We start from the raw sequence: 22075 nt of genomic DNA, 5'->3' as shown, positions 1-22075 counted from the left end.
CTACATTCACCTTCGGAGGGAGGGCCACCCACCAGCCGATGAGTTCGTAGGATGGACGTTTGGAGACCGGGTTGATGCGGCGCTCTATGTCGAGGTTGTGTGGGAGAAGAGGGCGGTTGTCGATAGGGATCTCCCGGTACGTGGCGAACCATTACCTTGGTACGACGAGTTTCTGGGGTGGTGAACATGCCTCTCCCCTGGGGAGCAGGAAAGCCCACCTGAGTGAGCAGGCGTACCGTCTCGTCCATTTGTGTGGTGACTATTACGGCTGTAGGACCTCGGCGGAGGCGAAATGTTGAGTCCTGAAGTGGAGAGCAGTGATGGACAACCAGATCGTCCGAGTGCTAAGGCCGGGAGGCGAGACGGGGGCCGAGGCGGGGCGAGACAAAGGGAATCCCTTATGTCCATCGTTGGCGGAGGGTCGGTCATTGAGCCACATGTAAGCTCACTTGGGGACCCCGATGACCAGGAGGCCACCCTCTACAGCCCCAGACGGGGTGCGAGGGGGAGGTGTAGCCCCTGCTGGAGAACCTGACTTCTGAGGTTTCTGCTTCTTTGAATGTCTTCAAGAAGAAAGTCGTCAGCATCACTGTCACCTACTGCCGCCGTTTCCAACGAACGGGAACGTTTAACGGCGGGCATAGGGCACGTTGGCAACACTGCAGTCAGGTGGTGTGGTAATGACGTCACTGCTACGTCACACTATCACATTGCGTATGCGCAAACTTGAAAAACTTTGCCCAGAGGGATCGGGTGGTAGGACCAGATGTTTTATCCCCAAAAAATGACAAAGTCCGAAAGTAAAAATAAAATAGATGCCACTGTGATGATAACTGGGTCTTACTACAGTTGTCTGCACAGGCTGGGATTAGTAGACTCGCTGAAATCGTCAGAAATACGACATTTAAAGGGTAGTCTCTTACAGCCTTTGTTGACACTACGGCACGCATGCGCGTTCACCTTACCTTTGTTATGTCCCCTTTGTTTAGCCCTGACTTCCATTTATACACCTCTATCACATCGCCCCTCACTCTGATGTTAGTTAACATCAGAGTATCAATAATATATATAAAATAATCAGGATACTGTTGTACTGTCGAAAAATACAAGGCTGGAACCTGTAAGTTTGGGGTTAATATTCGTTTTAGGACGGCCCTACGACGTTTAGGACTAATTTATGTTTTACCTATATATTTCGATGTGCTTTGAGTGCAAATCACATTCTTGGGCAAACTGACTATAAGGGAGATACAACTCATCCCTAATAAGTCAACTTGAACCCAACAAGTGAGTGTAGAATTCATGCAAACCTTAGGTACCAACTCAATTTTTCTTACCTTCAATCACTTAAGGCTGAAGAAGAATCTCATACGTAAGCGTATTCTTTTATATATGCCAACCAGTTGTAAACTTGCATGAAAATTTTTGCTGAATAAATATCACTATTATTACAACTTCCAGTCTTAAATTTCCAACAATACATTGGTAGTTGTGTAGTTTTGAAGCAGTATTGTACTTTTCTTTAAGTTAGTCATCAATAAACTAACGAGCACAAAATAAGAGGTGAAAAAGTTGTGGTACTGACAACTCTGTTACCAACTTGTGAAAACAGTGATATTCTTTGTAACTCTACTTAAATAGGAGCCTGTTAAAAACACTACAACGAAGTGCAGTGGCTAAGTATCTGTGATATCTTTTCTTTATTGAGTGGTGTAAAACTGGTGTAAAACTGTAGCTACTCCCATCGCTCTTACAAATAATTGAAGGGAGCATTTTCCCTTCAGTAAGCAAGTATTATTTTTTTCTGCAAAATAATCAGTGTTGCTTTGAGAAATTATTCCTAGATATCTAAATTTGGATTTCATTGCCCTACAGATGATATATAAAGTGTATTTATTGAATAATCTTGTGTCATCACTCAATATCAAGTAAGGGAATGGGTTTAACTGAGTATACTTAACAGTCGCTTGGAAGCACCACCGTCGCGGAGGATAAAAAATTTAACATTGAGTGAGCCATCCTCTCGGAGTGTAGAATTCTTGGCCAAACTCTTCTCTATGGCGCCGAGGCCGACCGGCTAGCCATTCAACCTAGAGAATCTGGTGATTTTTTTTTCTAAAAATTCTGGGCGCCTGGAAGTACCACTACCACCTATGTGCTTTGTATAAAGAAAATGTGAAAATTTTCCAAAAACTCGATAAGGGTCAGTCAGCAAGTAATTCCGTGACCAGTGTGGTGGTGTAGCGATTACAACAATTTATGACAAAGAAAAAATGTGACAATTTTGTTAAGTTTCCAACACTTCTGCTTCAAGTTAATTAGAATAGAGGAATACAGAATAACAATATGGAATAATACTGTTGCAGTGTGTTTTCCAAATATAACTTAAAAGAGTTTATGAGGGAAAATTGGGCTATCTAGGTGCTTAATGAACTGAGCGAACACTCAAACGACAATTCTAAGTCCGACAGTTGATAGAAAATACAAAGAATTAACTTAAGTACACTTCAACAGCTATAATAATCATAATACGACATGTGGTAAAAGGATGATATCGTAAATAAGCATTTCCAATTTTCCTGCTGAAAATCACACTGCACTACAAGTTGGGCAGGTGCTCACACGTTAGACAGTGTGGCCCAAACTACTTCATCAATGATAAAACGACTTTTGCTAAATATATGGTTTGTGGTAAGTTTTGATATTAACATACCTGAATAGGCAGTGTTTGTTAAATAGCAACATACCTGTACTTGAAAGTATCAATATATGAAAAGCGGGGAAATAGTTTCGAGGTTGGTCAGGACAGGCGTAGAGGTTACGATCATCCTCCAGCAGTAAATCAATGTCATGGAAGATCAAGCAGTCATACCGGTACACTTTTAACGCTTCCAAGGCTCCCACATTCAACAAGATTGCCCGGTTGAACTTACCATCACCTGAAACTGGATTGTTGTCATCAATACTGGATGGATAATAAAATATGTAATCTTCCTCATGTTATCAACCGTAAATCTCTTTCCTGTTTTAGGAATAGAACTTCATTTCCACTTGAATCGCTTATCCTTAGAAAAAAAAATTATCTAAATACTTCTTACATTTCCATATACAGGCCTATCTTAATTTTGTTCCTCTTATCGCGTTCTACTTAGCGTATACTATTTTTCTATTTTTGCATTTGTACCTATAGTTATTTAACACTATATAAGAAATTACTATCTCATTTCTATAATTAAAAAACTGTACAGTAACAATTCTCCAAAAAGTAAAGATTATTTTGCATATCCTCATTCCCAAAAGTTATTAAAATTTAAAGAAAAAATTTTGGGGGTCAATTTAATCTTTCCATTCTGCCCTGATTATATGATCTGGTACACGAGATGGAGAGACTAACCGAAGCCAAGTGTTTGTCCCACAACTGACGGTTTTGTACAGCGGCAACTCACCTGATGATAGAGTTAACCTATTCTAAGGTTTTTAATTGACAAAAAAGAGCACCACAGCCAACTTAGGTTTGGGGAGTCAGGTCCGAGAGTAACATTACGCTACAGAAGAGCTTGAAGTTTCCTAGTCTGGTTACCTATCACACCTCCTAAGGACACCATTCATACCCCATAATGGGCATTTATCACATCCCATTAAATGGATCGCATACCCCCTTTAAGAGCACTCATATTCCACTAAGAGTACTGCACCTGTCTCATTCGTTTAAGGATATCTATCACAAACCATTAACATCCCATTCTGGCTGGCATCACATCTCACTCGGGTGTAATTAAAGTATTTTCTTTACAAAGAAACCCTTTTCTTGAATCACTTTAAATAATCCCATTTGTTTCATACAATATAACATGATTAAGATTTAGGATAAGGGATACTTATCATATAATAATTTAATGTATATACTCATATCAAATTCCAATACCAGACTCCCATATACTGACCTGCCTGTTCTACTACATAGAGAGTATAGTCAATCTGTTGACGTTGAAGTATTGGATGCATATGATAGAGGAACACAGCCAGGTGTGTCTCTCTGTCTCTGTATGGGATGATGATGGCAACTTTGTGTCGAGCTTGGCACTTCGCTGGTGTGTAGTGACCTCCTACCTTAAGTTCTGGGTGGCTGCGTTCCTGTTCAAGAAGGGTTGGTGATGTGCGCTACACCTTAAGACGACCCTCTGTAGATGTAGGTTATAAGATGAAATTACTTTAGTAATATACATAAAAAGTATTATAAAATAAGACAAAAGTGTTTTATGCCTACTGTACACTTGATACCTTGAAGTCCATCAATCCACCAAGATGATTTTTGCCGAGTAACTTCAAATAAATTGTTCTCCTCCACCTCCCCATCAAAGGGGTTACTGTTATCTTTAACACAGAAGTGCCCCTGGGTAATGAGCTTCCCTCTCCCATGCATTTTTGTTTTATTTTTCACATTGTAAAAACCTCTTAATTACTAAGAAACTGGACAACTTCATATACAGATGAGACAGTTGTTCATAACATTTTCTTTTATTCCCTGTCTCATCATTCCTCTACCCCTCCATCTTTCTGAAGAACGAATAAAAAAACATTTTCACTTTTGCTCTTGAGAGCCATGTGACAAATTGTAAATCACTCCTTTTCAACAAATATTTCTGTTTCCTATTTCCGATATACAGTACACCTTTCCTAACTTCCAGTTTTTCAAATATCAGTTATAGTAATTGATCAGGGTGCCATCCTCATGTCTGAAAGGTGGGGGACCAGTGCTCTCTACAGCAAACAGTTTTTGGCTGTTTTTACTAATCCTCACAATAATTTTGTATATCTCCGAGATCCAGTTTTTAATTTAAATCTTCCATTCTAGTCAAACCCTTCCATTTTCCCTTCTACCTCAATTTTGCCACATAATATATTTATCTGATTATTTGGTAATTTACATGTATCTCATTGTTCTGAATAAATTTTTATTATTCATTGGGGCAACATTTTAAAATATCATATACAATATTTTTCATTGGCAGTTTTGAGAACCAGGAAAACACAAGATATTTTAGAAAACGTGCATAAAAATGTGACTTACTGAGGTTAGGTGGTGTAACGGGGCAAAGAGGTTTACTTTGTGTACCAGCACCACTACCAATTACGTTTGCTGAAGTCTTTATGCCACCAAGAAGTATGTTTGATTGTTCGGCGCTCTTTTCTGTATCACAAGTATCGGAAATCTTATAAAGGTCCATTAAAGTTTGTTTCTCATTGTTAAATAACTTGGACATTTTTACACCAGCTTTAAAACTCTTTCCTTCATTACCTGTTGCTGTTCTGGTGATAAGGTTATTAGAAGCCGAGTTCAAAAATTTATTTACATTACCTGACAGCTCTGGCATCGAGTGAGCCCAGGGTACTTTAAGACTCAACCATTTTGCCTGCAAATATGACATACGATATAATGAAGTGATATACTATACAGCTGGAGGTGTTTAAATATTTTCAAGGAAGTATTTATTAGAGATGAAATATTGTTACGAATATCGGTATTTCTTTCATGTAGTGTCTCGTGTACCATTGTGTGTGTGTGTGTGTGTGTGTGTGCGTGCTTTAATTTGATGTTTAAGTTTCAGGACTTCTAGTACAGAGACTAACAGTCCAATATTGATACTATATGTGTTGGACAATACAACACTTTCGAATATTCTAGAAATTTACTTGACATTGTGACCTGTGTGAAGCTGTTGGGAATGAACTGCTGGTAATCACTGGTTATGACTAAATCCCTTGAGCCGTAACTCAGTAACTATAAATTTGTAGTTTTGGGCAAATTATATTAATGTAAGTGATCACTGGTGGACTCACTGTCACAACAGAAGTAAAATTCTAATTTCATTATACGTTAAGTGGTCAAATAAAATTAAATACGACAGAGGATTTGAGATATTTGTATATAATACTTAATTAGCTTGTTCACAATCATGCCATTAAAAGAAAGATAAAAAACACTGTTAATGATTGAACAAATGTGGTTCACACCTTCATGTAGGTGTAGTACACCGACAGAAGCTGCTTAAAGAATTCATTGGATTATATTCATTGGTGGCAAAGTGGATGAAGAGCCTGTTTCCTGTCGTAAAGGTCACTGGTCCATACGAATAGTATCCAAAGTCTACAGTATCTCGCTGTGAATGGGTATTTAACTGTATAATTAAGGAAGTGAAGGCCTCCTTGAGTGTACCGAAGGGTTTGTAGTCAGCAATGATGCATATTTGCTATTTTTATCAAGTCGCCAGCAGTGCTAGTGGAATTTAGATTTTATTGGCCATAATTATTTTTTACTCGCCCTTAAACAGGTAAAAAAAAAAAGATCCAACATTTTCAGTTACCTGTTTAAAGAAAGCTGTGTTTTTGTTTACATGGTACGATAAATCATGTCCTTTGACCAAGCATTTTCTCTATTTGGTTCTCATCAAACTCATTGTTGCGTTCCAGTACTTCCACTGTGCTGCAGTGTGTGTGTGTGTGTGTGTGTGTGTGTGTGTGTGTGTGTGTGTGTGCTTTCTTTACATCAAATTTTAAATGGAGAGGAAAGAATCGAATGAAAACAGGGAACACGGAAAGAGACACAGAAAATAGCAGGTAATGCGAGATACTTGATGTATTTAGCGTTCCTTTTCTTTGGTTTCGCTCTGCTCCATTCACACGCTCAAGTGCCCCGGGTGCACTGCCCACATCCTGCCGCTCTACCTAGATCTGCCCCTTCCTCAACTCTTCTCACTCTTACAACAGCTAAAAGTAATAGTTTTATTAAGGCAATATGTGCAATGCTGGTTCAATCCTGACGTACTCCAATTACACTCGGCTCTAAGTACTGTAGGTACAGTACCTATACCTGTCTTTATAGTTGAGAAAGTGAAGGCATTCAAGTGCAATGTTACCCACGCTGCTTCCTTGTGTACCTAAAGCTTGGTATTCAGATATATGTTCACACTGTTTGTAATTGACAGACATGCTTATGAGACCCACTTTCACTTAACTAAATTTAACAAAATTCCATTATTGTGATCGAGTGTGGAATACAATATAATACCTGCATCAGAGTTAGACAGAGAGAAGAAACACTTTATTCTGGTGGTAATGGTATACCTTAGGGTGAACAAGAAAACATTTACTTATGAATTGCTGGTTACTTACCCAAAAACCTGAAGACATTGCTCCTACAGTAGTGACGTTCACGTGCATCTGAGACTCATATCTAAGTGGAAAGTAGATACTACGGAAGACCTGCATCACTATCAGCAACACCAAGACAACCATCAATATCCGAAACTTTGAAGAGTACATTAGGACCCTCACCGGCCTCATAGTTCAGGTATCTGTAGGTTATGTATATAAGCTACTGTGCCGAGTAGCAACCCTGTATATAAGCTACTGTGCCGAGTAGCAACCCTGTATATAAGCTACTGTGCCGAGTAGCAACCCTGTATATAAGCTACTGTGCCGAGTAGCATTTATATATATCATCACGTGGCAACACTGCACGTTATGTGGCACCATTGCCCCGAGGCTGCCATATGGCAAGGCAGCCTCAGTCTGACTGTGTGAGCCGTGCATGGCACATGCGAGTCACCACTTGTATTTCTCTCATCCATAATAAACGGACTTCAGTGTTACACGGTGTTTCCCTACTCATCACTGCATCCTTCAGGGAACACTTGTAACCACCATGGCGCAGTGGCTAGGATCTGTGGACTTACAAAGTGTGTGAACTATGCCGAGACAGTTACGTCTGCCGGTGATGCGCGTCGACTCATCTTGTGTTGTGTTGTGTTGTGTTGCTCTGTGTTTCGCCGCGATGTGCAGTGTTGCTCCGTTACAGTGCGTTTTAGTGACGGTGGCAGTGTTAGTGTCAGTATATTAGTGTGTGTCTAGAGCTGAGAGTTGAGCTTTGGCCTGTTTTTTGTGGTACCCACGGAGCACGCAGGCGTACACCCTTCTCGTGTGACATCCGGGAAGACACAGACGGTCTCGCCCTCCCCCCCCCGCGCCGCGTCTCTAGCCACAGGCATTAAGGCCACCACGAAGTGCATCTGCTCTCTCAGACACACACACACGCACGCACGCACGCACGCACTCACTCACGGACAGAACAGTGGACTATATGCGTTATTTCTGCGCTGTTTATGTCATATATATGTGGTTCGAGCTGTTGAGGCGCCACTTTATATACTAAACAGTGCAGTCCACGCAGACACAAAGATGGGAGGTAAGAAGGGACAACGTCAAGATGGGAGACACGACTCCCCACCACCTTCCCCTCCACCGGGCGCAGACTCTCACCCTCCACCTCCAGTGACGGACATTGCCACAATTCTGAGGTGGATGGACGACCGGGACGAGAGACGCAGAGAGATGGAACTTCAGAGGGAGGAGACACGAAGAGAGGAGGAAAAGTTGCGTTTTGAGGCACTATTGGCGACCCTGGCGCTAACCCACCCTCCCTCACTCGCAGGTAGCGCGCTTCAAGGCGCCAGTACACTCCCTCCTCCACCACACCAGCGTCCTCCAGGTACTCTTGCCTCCAAACAAACAGCTCCCAAGGCATCTGTTCAACCCCCACCCGCCCTCTCACCAGACGTCACGTTTCAGCTTTTTCGTGAGTGGAGGCGGCGTTGGACAGATTACTCCACGATGGTGGACCTGGACAGCATGCCTCCAAACAAACAGCTCATCCAACTGCGGATGTGTTTGTCGCTGGAGACCCAGAGAGTTTTGGAGCACACGTTGCAAGTGCCTCCCGATTCTACATCTTCAGTGACGGATGTGCTCGACCTTTTACAGGAGCACGTTAAAGGTCGGAATAACGAGGCTTTGCGTCGCCGCGCCTTCACCAGCTGCAAGCAGGCGGAGAACGAATCCTTTGACGACATTTTTGTACGCTTGAAGGGTTTGTCAGAGGAGATCGACGTCTGCAAGGCGCACAGCCGGGAATGTGAGGAAGCCTGGATCAAGCACGGGATCTTGGCAGGTGTCAGGCAGGAAGAGTTGGTGCAGCGACTCATCCCCCTGGACGCTTCCTCCACACTCCAGGTGGTAGTGACTGAATGTCCGTCATACGAGGCCACCAAGTCCGCCACCTCTGCCTTACGGGCCCCACCTGCTGTGAGAGCTATCTCACAATACAAGAAGGATAAGAAGGCGGCCAACAACGTGAAGGCTGCCGCACGTTCTTCCATGCCTCCGCCTAGTGCTTCCTGCGGCAGCTGTGGAAAGCAGCACGGCCCCAAGACTTGCCCGGCCGCCGACGCACTGTGTCGTGGATGTGACCGTAAGGGCCACTGGTCTAACACAGACAGGTGCCCTACACGAGGTCGCAAGTGTCAGGCCTGTGGTCGCTATGGACACTACGACAAGTGCTGCCGCCAACCCAAGCCCAAAAGCCCGAGACGAGGAGGAAAGCAGCGCACTTCCCTCGGGGTGGTTCGCACGCAGCCCCCTTCAGATGGCCCACGCAGCCCCAAGCAGCAGCGGAGTCACATCAGGAGGGTGGAATCGACCACACGCCCCAGGGTTACCCCTTCCCCCACCATCCGCGTCGCCGTCACACACGGTGATGTGTCGGGTCACATCAAGGTGATACCGGACACCGGCGCCGATACTACGGTGATTGGGTTGAAGCACCTCCAGAAACTGGGCCTCACCAAACGTGACCTGGGACCACCGCCGCAGCTGCTGTACTACAATGCGGACGGTTCCCAGATGCCGGACGCTGTGGGCTCCTTTCAAGCAGAGATCACCTACGGCGACAGGTCGTGTCATGGATGGATCAACGTGCAGCCTACTCTCGCTACACCCTTGTTGTCGTGGGAGCACCTCAAGGAGTTATGCGTGGTGCCCATAGACTTTCCCGAGCAGATCCCAGTTGCTCGTTACACCGCCAGCAGGGTGTGTGAGTCGACGAGCGACGCGCCTGGCGCTGCCACACAGAGCTGCCCAGAACCCACGTCCACTCCCACCCACACAGGACGCTCCCCTGCCCAGATCCTGTATGGTCACCCTCTCCGCTCTTGCGTTCCTACACACGCCACGGCCTTTGCGAAGGACTGGCAGACCAAAGCCGAGAGCTGTGACCGCCGCACCGCTTCACGTGCCCAGGACGCCAAGGCTCGGTATGACGACCGTGCCCGCCCTCTTCAGCCACTGGAGATTGGTGCCCTTGTCCGCGTCCAGGACCCTACAACGACACGTTGGGACAAGGTGGGCATAGTGATGGACGTCGGCCAGTCGCGGGACTACAAGGTCAGGATGCCGAGCGGCCGTGTCTGGTGGAGGAACCGCCGCTTCCTCCGGCCAGTCCCACCCCTTGCTGCTGGTCCCCTGACCGAGGACGAGTCACCTACACCTCACGAGGATCTGCCCCACAGTGCACCTCGACGCTCGGAGCGACTTAGGACTAAGAAGTCCGCTCAAGACAAAGACTATGAGCCTGAGGGGGAAGGGAGATGTAGGTTATGTATATAAGCTACTGTGCCGAGTAGCAACCCTGTATATAAGCTACTGTGCCGAGTAGCAACCCTGTATATAAGCTACTGTGCCGAGTAGCATTTATATATATCATCACGTGGCAACACTGCACGTTATGTGGCACCATTGCCCCGAGGCTGCCATATGGCAAGGCAGCCTCAGTCTGACTGTGTGAGCCGTGCATGGCACACACGAGTCACCACTTGTATTTCTCTCATCCATAATAAACAGACTTCAGTGTTACACGGTGTTTCCCTACCCATCACTGCATCCTTCAGGGAACACTTGTAACCACCAGTATCCACCTGAAAATCAATAAGTAAATCACATACATATAAACACACACGACACTTTGTTCTCTAAACTCTAGCTTCCCTGAGAACCGATCTATGGCAGTTGTTGTCGTGGGATTGTTCTCTCGCTCTTTCTCTACCAATAGGATAGTCCCACAGGGTTCTGTTCTTTCACCTACTCTCTCCCTTCATTTTATCAATGATTTACTTCACACTACGACTAATTCTATCAATCCTTACGCTGGTGATTCTACTCTTCACTCTTCTTCACATTTTTCCCTTCCCCTTAGCTCTCAAACTAAATCTGTTTCTAGAGTTGATATCATTACATCTGTCAATGCGGATCTGTGCAGCATCTCCGAATGGGGAGGTACTTGGTTAAATTCAATAGAAATAAAACTCAGTATTTACCAATTACACTTTCCAAATTAGATGATCTCCCACCAATCACATTTCAAGACGCTATCATTCTGCCAAATTTTAAAATAGATAAGCTAGGCCTCACCATTTCTTCTAATATGTCATCGAAGCCACAAATCCTCAACATTCCTAAAGCTGTCTCCAGAAAGATGGGAATGCTGTACAGATGCCGTAGCTACTTCACTCCTGAGCAGTTGCTTCGAGTATATAAGGGATTTATTCGTCCTAAGTTGGAGTACTGCTCTCATATCTGGGGTGGCTCTTCCTCTGCCCAACTGTTAGATAGGGTGGAATCAAAGGCATTTTGACTTTTTAACTCTCCTCCTCTAGTTAATAATTTTTCTTCCAATTCCCTTCGCCTCAATGTTGCTTCACTTTCTCTCTTTTACAGGTACTTTAACGGGCAATGTTCGGTGAATTTGGCATCCTGTGTACCTCCGGCAAGGCCGTGTGGGCTCGTAACACACGTCTTGCCCGCGGTGCCCACCGTTTTTCTGTGGATGTCGGTCACACTAGAATAACCCCTTATAATGCGTCCTTCTTTCCTCACACAGCCAAACTGTGGAATGCTCTGCCTTCTTCTGTGTTTCCACACTCATACAATATGTCTCACTTTAAAAAGCTGATTTTCCGGCATCTTCGTGGTGTAGATTAAAATAACCTTTTTCTTTTCTATTTAATTTCTTTTTACTCGTATTTTTTTAGCCCCCTAGGCCTCGCTGTTGGTCGATGACCTGTGCCCGGGTGGGCTATGCCCAGTAAAAAAACAAAAATAAATAATTGAATAAAAAAATGGTCTTTCATTGATAAAGGTAATATTATGCAGACCGATGTGATTTATATTCAATAAATGCTTTATTATCGTTTACTTGATAAAATGAGAATACTGTATTATATTCAGAGATCTTACTGTACTGCAGTATGATATGAGCAAATTTACTGGTATTTTAATAATGGTTGCCCCTCGTGTAACGAGGATGGCCGGCCCATGGGCCACCTTGGAGTGAATTTGTTTAAGGTGTAGAAACTATCGCCAACACAACAACCACACCCTAAGTTAACGAGCTGCATGACCCAGTGACAAGGAATAGTCCGAGAAGACCGGATAACTCGCCAACTGTACTGGCTAACCATCACCCCGGAACTCGTACCACAAATCGATTAACATCCAGGTTCCCAATTACTGCTGGGTAAACAGAGGCAAATGGCGTAAAGAAACTTGCCCATAGTTTTCCCCTGATCGGGGATCGAACCCGGGTTTGTTCGCTTGCGAGGCAAGCATGCTAACCATCACACCACAGGTCGCAAATTCACTGGTATTAGCACAATGACAGCCATGTTTTAAATACTGTAAAGTCTAGATTAATGATAACGTAAACTAACATATTCATCTTTACGTTACGGTAGAATTGTTTGGTTCGCTTCATATTCCAATTTAATTTTCAGCCTTTCATAAGGCATACTATCGAATGCACTGGCAAGGTCAAGATTGTCACTGCCACTACGGACCAGACCAGAGTCCGCACATCTAGTACCTTAAGAAATTACGTCGAGCATGAGTGCCCAGGCATTCCTTAACGAGGCTTTCCGTTGCAGACGCTGTATCACGCAACCGCGTATACAGTCATGCTTTCTAGTGTTTTACACACTGTGCTGGTCTAACTCACCGCCTGTAAATGTTTGTGCAGTGGCGAGCGTTGTTTGAATATGACACATATGCCACTTTCCATTGATTGGGGGTCTTCTATTCACCAGTACTTCTGCAGAACAGAAGTTTATGGAGTTGTGTGAATTCGTTGCAGAACTCTCTTAGTACTCTGGGAGTCACACCATCAGAGCCAGAGCTCTTATGAACCTTGATTTATGACAAATTTATTATAATATAATCATGTGAGAACTCGATGTGTACTAGTGCTGTGTCAAACTGTCTCTCTTCAAAAGTAGGGAATTTGTTCGCTTTCTCTCTGATATTCACTGAGAAAAAAAAAATTTGAACGCCTCCGTTTTGTACTTACCTGAGTCTGCATTGATACCATCTTCAAGTCCCAGAACTGGTCTGGTACGCAAGTGTCTTTAATTTTGAATTTAGTAAGGATAGAAAACCTTAGGGCTTAATATGGTCTCAACTACACTGCCTTTGAATTTAATTTTCTGTCCTAAATTGTGACTTGAATTGTTTCCTAGATCCAACATACATGTTTCTGCCCTGCTCATCATTTGTTGCGACTTATGCATCTTCGAAACTCTGAGATTTATTCTAAACTTTGTTAATTACCAGTTGGGTAATTTATAACGATCTCCTAGTAGTTTTAGAACCAGCGGGCTTGATCTTGGACAAGTCTTTCTCCATCAAACTATTTGCAATACCCTTTGAGAATTTCACGGTCGTATCCACATTTTAATTAATTTTCTCAACGAATTTGTCCAGCCATGTTGCCTCACTCATCCTGTTATAATCATCATTGTAACATTGGTACCTCGCCCAGCTCTCGCTTTACCGGTCTTTACCATCTAAGCTAGTTATTTTAGTTACTTATAATGAAAAAAGAAAGAAGTTGTTCCTTACCTCGACAATAACCCGCACCCATCCCATGAATTATGATTTAAGTATTCATGTCGCCTTACCTGTGATCACGATTTTTTCAATAGTGAATTACTTATTTAAGATGGGAATTATAATTATCTTATAGTTATAAAAAATTCAATGTATTGTAGCATTTTTGGCAAAATATTACCCGTATTTACTGTATATCAGAACCATGCATTAAGTTCTTCTATACGATTAATTTTTATTCCAATGGTGGCTGTGAGACGACAACGAAAAGGAATTTATTAAGGATATGAAACAATCAAATCTAAACTAGCTTACTTTACAATACTTAGGTAATTTTATTTGGGTTTCGTTTGTTCCTTTTGTCGGTTTTAAAAGAAGTCACTAAAATAGCCAGTATAGGTGGCTATAAACGGGACTGTAAGGTACTGTTCCCCAACCCTGTGACCCAAACCACTTACTAGTGTGACCAGGCGAACTACTGCGACCACGCGCTGTGACCCACTTAACATGTTACATGCGATTGGCAGCACTGCGGACGTTTCGAAGAAAAAACTAAATTTACAGCAGCGAAGAGGAAATAGAGTGCAGCTTACGTCAAATATAGACTGTCTTCCATCGACGAGAGGGTGAGCATTCAAACAGCACGCTATGCCCCAAATGATACGCATTGAAGTTTGCTCCATACAGTGCCTCATGAAGGTTTGAAGGGTGGCCATAAGGGCATATCAGAGTTCAATCTTCGTCACTGATCTTTTAAAAGTAGCGTACCTGCTCGCTTCAGTCCCGGATTTAGACCTGTGGAGGCCCATGGGCAGCTTTCTTTGTGGAGGCCCCCTTCTATTATTATACCACCTAAGAGGAGGGCGAGGAAGCAAGCCTAAACATCTGGGAAAGTTCGGCGCTAGAGAAGCTAGCCTAATTTCTATCAATACGCTGCCAAATATGTTTACGTGATGAAACAGATAAACATGAATTTCAAAAGAATGAAATAAAAATAATCCAAATTTGAATAAACAAAAATAAATAAAATATTGTAATATGTGGATGCTCCCAGATTGTGGAGGTGCCCCCAGATTGTGGAGGCTCCCCAAGCAGCTGCCCACTTATTTCCACTTCGAATCCGGCCCTGGCTCGCTACCAAAAGAAACCTGCCTATACAGAAGAAATCATCGTACCAGCAATGAACATCCTTTCTGGAAGAAGTGCTTTCTGTGAAAGTGCTGCTACGTTTTCGAAATTTTGAGGTCCCCTTTGAGCTAAGCAACAATTGTTCACTTGACTCTGATGATTGTTGAAGACTGCTCAAAACAGCAAGCAGAAAAAGTGCTCAAGAAAACCCCTGTATTTCGTAATTTAAAGGAATCCACGGATCTGCCAAACAGGGTTCAGTTGATGTGCTCTATCTACAGTGCTGAATGTGGAGTGCAGGTGATTGTAATTATTACTGCATATACTGGTACAATCTACAATAGTTGTATCATCAAAAAGATAAAACTGGAAATGATCAAATACTTGGAGGTGCTGAACTGCACTAGTAAGGGTAAAAGGTTGGGGAACACTGTATACAGTATCAATGCTCATTTTTTCAGAGAGATATCTTCGATGATATTTTCACGATGATCGTTCTCTCCTCCTGGAAGTACTTAGCACACAATCAATATTTGCTATTTTTAATCTTAATAATTTCCACTCGAACACTGGTATTGCGGTTACCACGTGATGACTCAAGTTCGAACCGGTCTTAGATAATAATAATTATTCAGGCAGGCAATAATAATAATAATATCCGAGTTATATCCAGAAAATGATAGCGTTCATATATAACTAATCCTTGTGATTTCAACGGTACAAAATAGTAAAATTCAAGATTAAAACACATACTACACTTTAAAAATAAGAACTTACACCTCCCCCACCCCCAAAAAAGGACCACACACGAAATGAGGATAGGAAGAGAATCCATGAACCATGACGTATAGAGATCAAGGTCATATCAAAAGGAAGCCTTAAAAGCCAGAGAGAGAGGAATTGACTGATGATAGTGGAAAACATGGCAAAAGCATTAAAACAGCTACTACCACAGAAGAAATCAATGAGGAAATTCCAGAGTTGGAAACTGATATTTAGAAATGAAGAAAAGAAATTACAAGTAAATTATCATCACTGCAAAAAAAGGATGTTTTGGAAGACAAATAAATTAAATAAAGATAAAATCTCCAGGCCGATGAAATTTTTCCTCGAGTTTTAGAAAGAGCGTACGGAACAGATTAGGCGGAATCTCTTGTAGGGGGCTACTTTATCAAAAACTATTAGACAGGAGTTGTGCCAGATCAGAAATGAGGCAAGTATCGATAATAAACTCAATTAGATTAGTTTGACGTCATAGTGAAATTTCTTGAATCAATATATCCTGATCATTTATGCCAAAATTAACTACTACCTCAACATGGCTTCTTCATAATCTATAATCGATCTAGATACTGGATCTTTCACGATGGCGGTTAAAACAGGATGACACCAAAATAAAGATAAATTAAAGGATGCACTACAGGAGGATTAAACAAAACTGGCAGGGTGGCCGCAGCCTATGCAAGGAAATTCACCACCAGTAAGTGCATACTTATTATTGGAAGAACAAAATACGTTTTGACGATATAGCCCATCATCAACTTGATAAGTCGACTTCAGAAAGAGACTTCCTGGTTGGCATTTAGGCCCGGACCCATGTCAGAAAACAGTGCGTTAATGCCCAAAATATGCAAACAGAGATGGATTTTATATCTAGAAGTGGCGGTCAGAGGTGAGGTCATAAGGTAAATCTATATTCGCACCGTAGTCAGCCGCAACTCGATTATGCCGTTCATTTCTGGTGCCTTATAGAATTTCATCAATCGCAGCGAAGAATGACGAAAATGACCTGGACTTAGAACCTTCCATATCAAGATAGATTAAAGAAACTAAACTTGTATTTCGGAAAAAGATTTGAGATGGAGATGACTAAGTGGGTGAACCCACTGAAGATATAGATAAAGTTCTGTATCCTTGTTATGGATGGAGGACCTGTTGCAACGGATTGCTGCTGATGTTTAGGTTTAAGAGGGCTGGAACTGGTCTGGAGAGTGTGATCACGGAGTGAAACAAGCTTGAAGTATTCAAGTAGTAAGTGCTGAATATTGAAAGTATGAGGCTGAGATTCCATGATGATAAAGAGTGTCAAACTCTCAGACAGAGCTGTGCCCACTGCCACAGATTCTTTAGGTTTTCTTATGTTCTATGTTCTACCCCAACCCTTCTAAATACCTTCACACATATAACCCATAATTCTCACTACCACCACACAAATCTCTATACATGTTCCCACACCACCACACACCACACACCACACCCATACATTCCACCCATACTCCAGAACACCAGACCTCCACCACACACCACACACCACACCCACACACCTATACTTTCACCACACTCACTACCACCACACCACCACCACCACACTCCATACCTTCCACTACCAACACTCCATACCTTCCACTGCCACCACACTCCATACCTTCCACTCCCACCACACTTCATACCTTCCACTACAACCACACGTAACCAAACCCTCTCACTGCCACTACCCACTCACTACACAAACCCAAACCTTCCACAACCACATACATGCAACCCAAAACCTATCCACTACAACCACATTCCACATCTTCCACTACAACCACACTTCATATACATTCCACTACCACCACACTTAACCCAAACCTTCCACTACAACCACACTCCACCACCATCACAATTAACTCTTCCATCATCCCTGATATGACCCCCCATAATACGTTTTAGGTTCGTGGGTTTGTGACCGACTACAACATATTGACTTTTTTCCTGAATCAGCTAATTTGTCCCCTTGTTTTTTTAGTATTGACAACTAAATCACTATTTATTGTGATTCAACACTTTTATACAGTAGTATCTGAATCGCAGCTTCGACAGCAGCAGTTCCAGGATTCGCGTGTTCGTCTACTTATCCTATTGATTTTAAGTTAGGTAATGTAAGTCTGGCTTAGTTTCATCAAGTCTTACACACGTCATAATTTCACTAAAGTTTCTGGTTATTGTGTTTAGTAACATAATAACTTAAATGCTTTAATTTATCATTGCTAAAGAATAGAACTTAAAATAAAATTGTCATTAAATCTTGCTTACATTTTACTATTCTTTTACGAACACGTTCCTACTCCAGCGACTTATCACGCTATCTCAATATTTCCGCTATATTTAACCTAACTCAGCCTAGAACCGTCAACACAACCACCAAGAAATATCAGATATTATACAGATTTTAGGTAATTTAACTCCTGAATATACCAGTATATCGAGTACGCTTTACACCTTACCAACCGATATGTACTCGATTTCAAAGGTGATGATCAAGATGGAGAGGACAGATGTGTACTCAACGACGATTTGCTTGGAAATGATCTGCAATGCAATGATCAATACAGATGTTAGTTCTTAGGTCACCATGATTAACACCTGTAACGATATGCATCACGAAGATACACGACTTCCACCAAAACTACCACTACAACTCCCCAATTAACCCAAGCCTTCCACCACACCCACCACACTTAACCCAACTTTACCACAACCAACACACTTCCCCAACTCTACCACAATCACCACACTAACCACACTCTACAACCACCACACTACCCCAACACTACCACCACCACCACACTTACCAAACACTACCACACCCACCACACTCCTACCCCAACTTTACCACAATCAACACACTTACCCCAACACTACCACAACCACCACACTTACTTAACACTACCACAACCACAACACACTTACATTAACACTACCACCACACCGACCACACTTACCAAACACTACCACAACCACCACACTTACCAAACACTACCACAACCACCACACTTACGCCAACACTACCACAACCACCACATTTACTCCCCAACACTACCTCAACCACCACACTTACTCCCCAACACCACACACAACCCACACCCCACCACACTACCAAACCACCACACTTACCCAACACTACCCACAACCACCACACTTACACCCCAACACTACCACAACCACCACACTTACTAAAACCATACCAAACCAATTAATTTATTATCACTACCACAACCACCACACTTACCCCAACACTACCACAAATCACCATTAATTTACTAAAACACGAAACCCTTCCCAGTGCAATGACCTCGCTAGTCTTGTAACTAACAATCCTTCTTGTATGAACCCAAGTACTTTATTAGCCTTGTTACGAACAAAAACACATTGTTTACTTAACTTACTGTTCCTACTTATTACTCCTAAATCTCTCTCTCAGTGATTTCTAAGTATGTCGTTCATCTGGTATCTGGTTTCCCTGTTTACATCTCCTATACTGAGTACTTTACATTTGTCCAAGTTGAATTTTATTGCCATTTTTCAGACCATTCGAAAAGTTTGTTTAGATCTTCCTGTATTTTGTGGAGTCCTCGTCAGATTTAATAACACGTCCTATTTTAGTGTCATCAACAAATTTGCTTATGTTGCTGTCTATGCCGATATCTATTTCGTTTATGTATATAATAAATAATAATGGTCCAAGTACTGTAGAGGCAGCGGGTAACCCCCACCCCCACCTGAACAGCTTGTTTGGTTGCTAGGATACTGTCCCATTGGAATGCGGTTGTAGTTTGGGGAGAGGATCCATCACAATATGACCCCCATATTCCTATAATATGTTTTAGGTTCGTGGGTTTGTGACCCATTACAACATATTGACTTTTTTTCCTGAATCAGCTAATTTGTCCCTTGCTTTTTTTAGTATTGACACTAAATCAATATTTATTGTGATTCAACACATATTTATACAGTAGTATCTGAATTCCAGCTTCGACAGCAAAGTCTTACGCGTGTTTCTCTTACTATCCTATTGATTTTAACTTTAAGTCTGGTTGTTTCATCAAGTCTTACACACGTCATAATTTCACTAAATATCTGGTTGTTGTTTTAGTAACATAATTTACTTAGTAACTCTAAATGTAATTTATCATTGTAAAGAATAGAACTTTAAAATAAAATTGTCATTAAATCTTTGCTTGCACATTTTACTATTCTTTTACGAACACGTTCCTACTCCAGCGACTTATCACGCTATTTCAATATTTCCTGCTATATTTAATCTGACACTCTGTGTTAACTCTCACCGCCCCCTGATGAACCACACACTGTCACGCACTTCCAACCACCAATGAAAATATCAGATATTATATAAGATTTATCAGTAATTTAACTCCCGAATATACCAGTATGCAGTACAAGCTTTACACCTTACCAACCGACAAATTCTCGATTTCAAGGTGATGATCAAGATGGAGAGACAGATGTGTACTCAACGACGATTTGCTGGAAATGATCTGAACGCAATGATCAATACAGATGTTAGTTCTTTGGTCACAAATGATAACACCTGTAACGATATGCATCACGAAGAATACACGACTTCCACCAAAAACCACCACCCCTCCCATTAACCCAAGCCTTCCACCCACCCACTCACACTTACCCCCAAACTTACAACCAAACACCTCTACCCCAACACACAACCACCCCTCACACACAACACACTACTACAACCACCACACTTACCCTTCACTACAACAAACACCATACCTACCCCAACACTACCACAACCAATCACACTTACTAAACACTACTACAAGCACTACACCTTACTCCAACAATTAAATAACCACAACACTTATTTAAAGACAATCACAACCACCACACTTACCCCAACACTAACACAACCACCACACTTACCCCAACAATAACACAACCACAACACTTACCAAACACTACCACAACCACCAACCCACGAAACACTATCACAACCACCACACTTACCCCAACACTAACACAACCACCACACTTACCAAACACTATCACAACCACCACACTTACCAAACACTCACAACAGCCACCACACTTACTAAACACTACCACACCCAGCACACTTACTAAACACCTACCACAACCACCACATTCTACCCCAACACTACCACAACCACCACAGTTACTAAACACTACCTCAACCACCATACTTACACTCAACACTACGACAGCCAACACACTTACCCCAACACTACCATAACAACCACACTTTCTAAACAATACCACAATCACCACACTTACTAAACACTACTAGAGCCGCCACACTTCTAACACTACAACAACCACCACACTTACTAAACACTACCACAACCACACATACACTTACCAAGCACTATCACAACCACCAAACTAATTCCCAACACTACTTCAATACACCACACCTACCAAACACTACCACAAACCACCACACTTACTAAACACTACCTCAAAACCACACACTTGACTCCAACACTACCAAACCACCACACTTACCCAACACTACCACAAACCACCACACTTACCCCAACACTACCACAACCACCACACTTACTAAACACCACCCTCAACCATCACACTCTACTCCCAACACTACCACAACCACCACCACACTTACTAAACACTACCACACAACCAATCACACTTTACCCTGAAAAACTACACTGACCACTACATTATGAGACACTACCACAACCATCACACCTTACAAAAACACTACCACAAACCACCACACTTACTCCCCAACACCACCACAACCACCACACTTACACTAAACACTACCAAAACCCCTATACTTACTAAACACCATCATAACCACCACACCCTACCCCAACACTACCACAACCACATAATTTCTAAACACTACCACAACCACCACACTTACTCCCAACACTACCACACAACCACCACACTTCCTAAACACTACCACAATCACCACTCTTACTAAACACTACCACAACCACTACACTTAATCCCATCACTACCACACACCAATTACTTTACTCAAACACTACCTCAAACCACCACACTTCTACTTCCAAAACTACCACAACCAATCCACACTCTACAAAACATTGCCTCAACCACCACACTTACCAAACACTACCACAACCACCACACTACTAAACACTACCACAAGCACCACACTTACCAAACACTACCACAACCACCACACTTACCAAACACTATCACAACCACCACACTTACCAAACACTACCACAACAATCACACTTACCAAACAATACCACAACCACCACACTTACTTTAAACCCTACCGCAATCACCATACTCTACCACACAACACTACCACAACCACCAATAACTTAACAAACACTACCAAAACCAC

At 42.4% G+C, this 22075-nt stretch overlaps 1 protein-coding gene across 2 annotated transcripts; it reads right to left on the bottom strand.

Moving 5' to 3' along the window:
- Positions 1-4008: 4008 nt before the first annotated feature.
- On the bottom strand, positions 4009-18273 carry LOC121875928. 2 transcript variants are annotated; one of them, XM_042380682.1, is made up of 5 exons: positions 18178-18273; positions 14564-14568; positions 7174-7357; positions 5072-5414; positions 4009-4181 (listed from the first exon to the last, which is right to left on the bottom strand). In XM_042380682.1, the coding sequence occupies exons 3-5, from the start codon at positions 7342-7344 to the stop codon at positions 4162-4164; spliced, it is 534 nt and encodes a 177-aa protein (XP_042236616.1). In that variant the 5' UTR covers positions 7345-7357; positions 14564-14568; positions 18178-18273; the 3' UTR covers positions 4009-4161. The 2 variants fall into 2 exon arrangements, with proteins under 2 accessions (XP_042236616.1, XP_042236615.1); XM_042380681.1 differs by lacking the exon at positions 14564-14568 and having other exon boundaries at positions 18163-18245.
- Between the last annotated feature and the right edge of the window lie 3802 nt (positions 18274-22075).

Source organism: Homarus americanus, unplaced genomic scaffold (assembly GCF_018991925.1).
Source record: "Homarus americanus isolate GMGI-L3 unplaced genomic scaffold, GMGI_Hamer_2.0 scaffold43402, whole genome shotgun sequence".
NCBI classification, from domain to species: Eukaryota; Metazoa; Arthropoda; class Malacostraca; order Decapoda; family Nephropidae; genus Homarus; species Homarus americanus.
This window is presented reverse-complemented; position numbering and strand designations above follow the sequence as displayed.